This window comes from Prosopis cineraria, unplaced genomic scaffold, assembly GCF_029017545.1.
Source record: "Prosopis cineraria cultivar Desert tree isolate PC_DT_omini unplaced genomic scaffold, ASM2901754v1 PC10, whole genome shotgun sequence".
In the NCBI taxonomy this organism is placed as follows: domain Eukaryota; kingdom Viridiplantae; phylum Streptophyta; class Magnoliopsida; order Fabales; family Fabaceae; genus Prosopis; species Prosopis cineraria.
In genome coordinates this window covers 37298285-37301060 of record NW_026555341.1, presented here as the reverse complement: position 1 = coordinate 37301060, position 2776 = coordinate 37298285, and the positions used below count along the sequence as shown (strand labels likewise).

The following is a 2776-nucleotide window of genomic DNA, read 5'->3' as shown; positions in this document are numbered from 1 at the left end:
CAATGTCTCCATTTCTTTGATCACATTTTGGGTGGAAGATACCAAAACACCATCAACTACTGCCACTGAGCAGTCTTGTGTAAACATGAAACGAGAAAGCGAGAGTAACGGGGCCCGAGGTACTATATATATTCTCTATCCCTAGGTACTATATATATTCTCTATCCCTCGTTAATTAGAAGATGAAATCAAGTAGTATGACAAATAGAACAAAATGTAGATTAAAAGATGTAACTTTTTTATTTTTTTATCATGCATAAAAATCTGGTTTTTTAAAATGTATAATTTGAAATTTAATTTGTGTAAGGTAGCTTAATGATCCGCATAATGAAAAGTCCAGCTCAAGTTATGTATGAGATGCTAAATGTTGGTATTTAAGTCGAACCTAGCTAGCTTTGTCCTAAAAAAATTATTGAAAAAATGACAATAAAATCCTCTCGAATTATATAAATGACACTCTAGTCTCTTAAAATACTATAATTCTATTGAAGTCCTTAGAAGTTTTGGTATCGATAAATTTTAAAATAAAAAGACTATTTTATCTTTATTAAAAATAATAAATCTCAATCACAATTTTTGCTCAATTTTTGTTATGCGAATTTTAAAATATCAAGGAATAATAACTTTTATTATGTGAATGGAAATAATTGAACAAAAAAATAGAACTTGTCAAGTGTAATTTTTATCTCAAAATAACAAGCCCCAATCATAATTTTTGTTTAAAGAATAATAATTTTTATTCAAAGAATCATAAAAATTAAATAAGAAATCATAACTTGTCAATAAGGATAAAATGATCTTTTCAATTTAAAATTTATTGACACAGAAGTTCTTAAATATTTCAGTGGAATTATGATATTTCTAGAAACTAAATTATTATTTATATAATTTGAGAAGATTTTATTCTCATTTTTTTTTTAAATTATTAGACCTATACATAACAAAAAGAACAAGCATATGCACGCAGATCCTCTGTGTGCTTGTGCGTGTAATCCTTTGAAATGATTAGACTGTAACTAAATTCCATCTCAGCAGGGTTAAATCTACTGCACTTGCTCATCTCCCACATCTATAATTTGTCAGGTATGTATGCGAAAAAGTTCCCCAAGCTTGAATATCCGTTTCTTTTATTGTTTTGATCTCATGATTAAGATAATAAAACTATAACATTAAGTTGTATTTAGCCGACAAACAATTGCCCAGGAATGAAGGAAATCCATAAGATGAAGCTGCAACATGAACAAGCGGCTGAAATTTTGAACTTCGTTTGTGAGAATCTAAAATTTCTGGATCAGAAGAAAAATAGCCAAATTGCAGTAGCTCTGAGAGTTGCAGCTCAGGATGGGCAAGCTGAGTTTTTGTTACGAGTATTGAAATCAAACCCAGAACTAATCTCGCTGGTCACATTTTCTTCTCTAGTATTTTATATCGTCAAGCTGAGATTTTCAACCTCCTCTATGGGTTTCGATTTAGGAATTTAGTATCATCACTCGTTTTCTCCCCTGACAATAATACTTTGCTGCACGTGGCAGCCATGTTAGCTCCTGCTTCAAGACTCAATCACATATCCGGTGCTACTTTGCGATTGCAAAGAGAAATGCAGTGGTTCAAGGTTAGAAGTGAAATATAATTAAATGCTTTTGAGGATTTTCTAATGATTTTGTTGGCCTAGATATAACAAACATATACACACGTTTATACTTTATATATTGGTAAAAAGATATGATAAATCAAAGATTTTAATTAGATGCAATAGATGAGAATTGTTTTTAACATAGGTTGTAGAGAGTGTGATGGATCCTGGAAATAGGCTTCGTCATAATGTTAATGGATTGACTCCTCTGGACTATTTCAAAATAAGCCACGAAGAACTGAGGAATAAAGGGGAGAAATGGATGAAAGTTACTGCATCTTCTTGCTCAGTTGTTGGTGCTCTCATCACGACCGTCATGTTTGCTGCAGTTTATACAGTTCCAGGAGGATATGATCAATCTTCTGGGTACCCAATTTTCGTGAAAGAAAAGCTGTTCAAAATTTTCTTAATTTCAGATGCATTGTCATTGTTTGCTTCTATCACTTCTATGCTCACATTTTTAGGAATCCTTACGTCACGCTATACAGAAGAAGACTTCCTTCACTCCTTGCCTAAAAAGCTGATCATGGGCCTTTCTACACTTTTTTTCTCCATTGCAACTATGTTGATTGCATTTTCTGCAACAATGATTATCATGTTGGAGCATAACTCATCCCGTTTAGGAGCTTTTTTTCCTGTTATTATGCTTACTAGTGTTCAAGTAGTCCTTTTTGTGTTATTACAATTCCCTCTCCTTGTCGAAATAATTACGTCTACTTATGGTCGCGGCATTTTAAACAAGAAGGTGCAGAAGTGGCCATGAATATTGTGTGCGTAATCCACATCTTACAGCCATATGTATTTTCTTTCTTTTTCTTTTTTATTGGTGTGAAATACTGTATGTACTAATTTTCTATTGAATAGAAAATTTCCCTCTTGAATCGTAGACGTGTGTAAACCAGTTGCTTTTATTTTAAGACCAACCAAGCGCATAGGTTTGGAGATTTGTGTCATAACCTTTTCATATTAAGTTGAAAGATAATCTTTTGATCTTATTTATAAGATGAAAAAAGGAAATTAATTTTAATTTTATTTATAAGACAATTCATTATTTTTTATATTTATTTTTACTTTTATACCTTTATTAATACTAGAAAAAAATTATTAAAAAAAGTTCTTTTTATCTTTATTAAAAGATATATA

General features: G+C 31.1%; 1 protein-coding gene across 1 annotated transcript; it reads left to right on the top strand.

Annotated features, from left to right (window-relative positions):
- Positions 1 to 1205: 1205 nt before the first annotated feature.
- LOC129322617 (uncharacterized) lies at positions 1206 to 2396 on the top strand. Its single transcript, XM_054968904.1, has 3 exons — positions 1206 to 1345; positions 1474 to 1612; positions 1779 to 2396. The coding sequence occupies exons 1-3, from the start codon at positions 1206 to 1208 to the stop codon at positions 2394 to 2396; spliced, it is 897 nt and encodes a 298-aa protein (XP_054824879.1).
- Positions 2397 to 2776: the final 380 nt, after the last annotated feature.

What these genes read in the sequence shown, in the direction of transcription:
- LOC129322617 (XM_054968904.1), top strand. Translation starts at nt 1,206, where the DNA reads ATGAAGGAAATCCATAAGATGAAGCTGCAACATGAACAAGCGGCTGAA. An exon ending in AGAGTTGCAGCTCAGGATGG is followed by an intron (nt 1,346 to 1,473) that starts GCAAGCTGAGTT and finishes GTTTCGATTTAG; the next exon opens with GAATTTAGTATCATCACTCG. An exon ending in GAGAAATGCAGTGGTTCAAG is followed by an intron (nt 1,613 to 1,778) that starts GTTAGAAGTGAA and finishes TTTTTAACATAG; the next exon opens with GTTGTAGAGAGTGTGATGGA.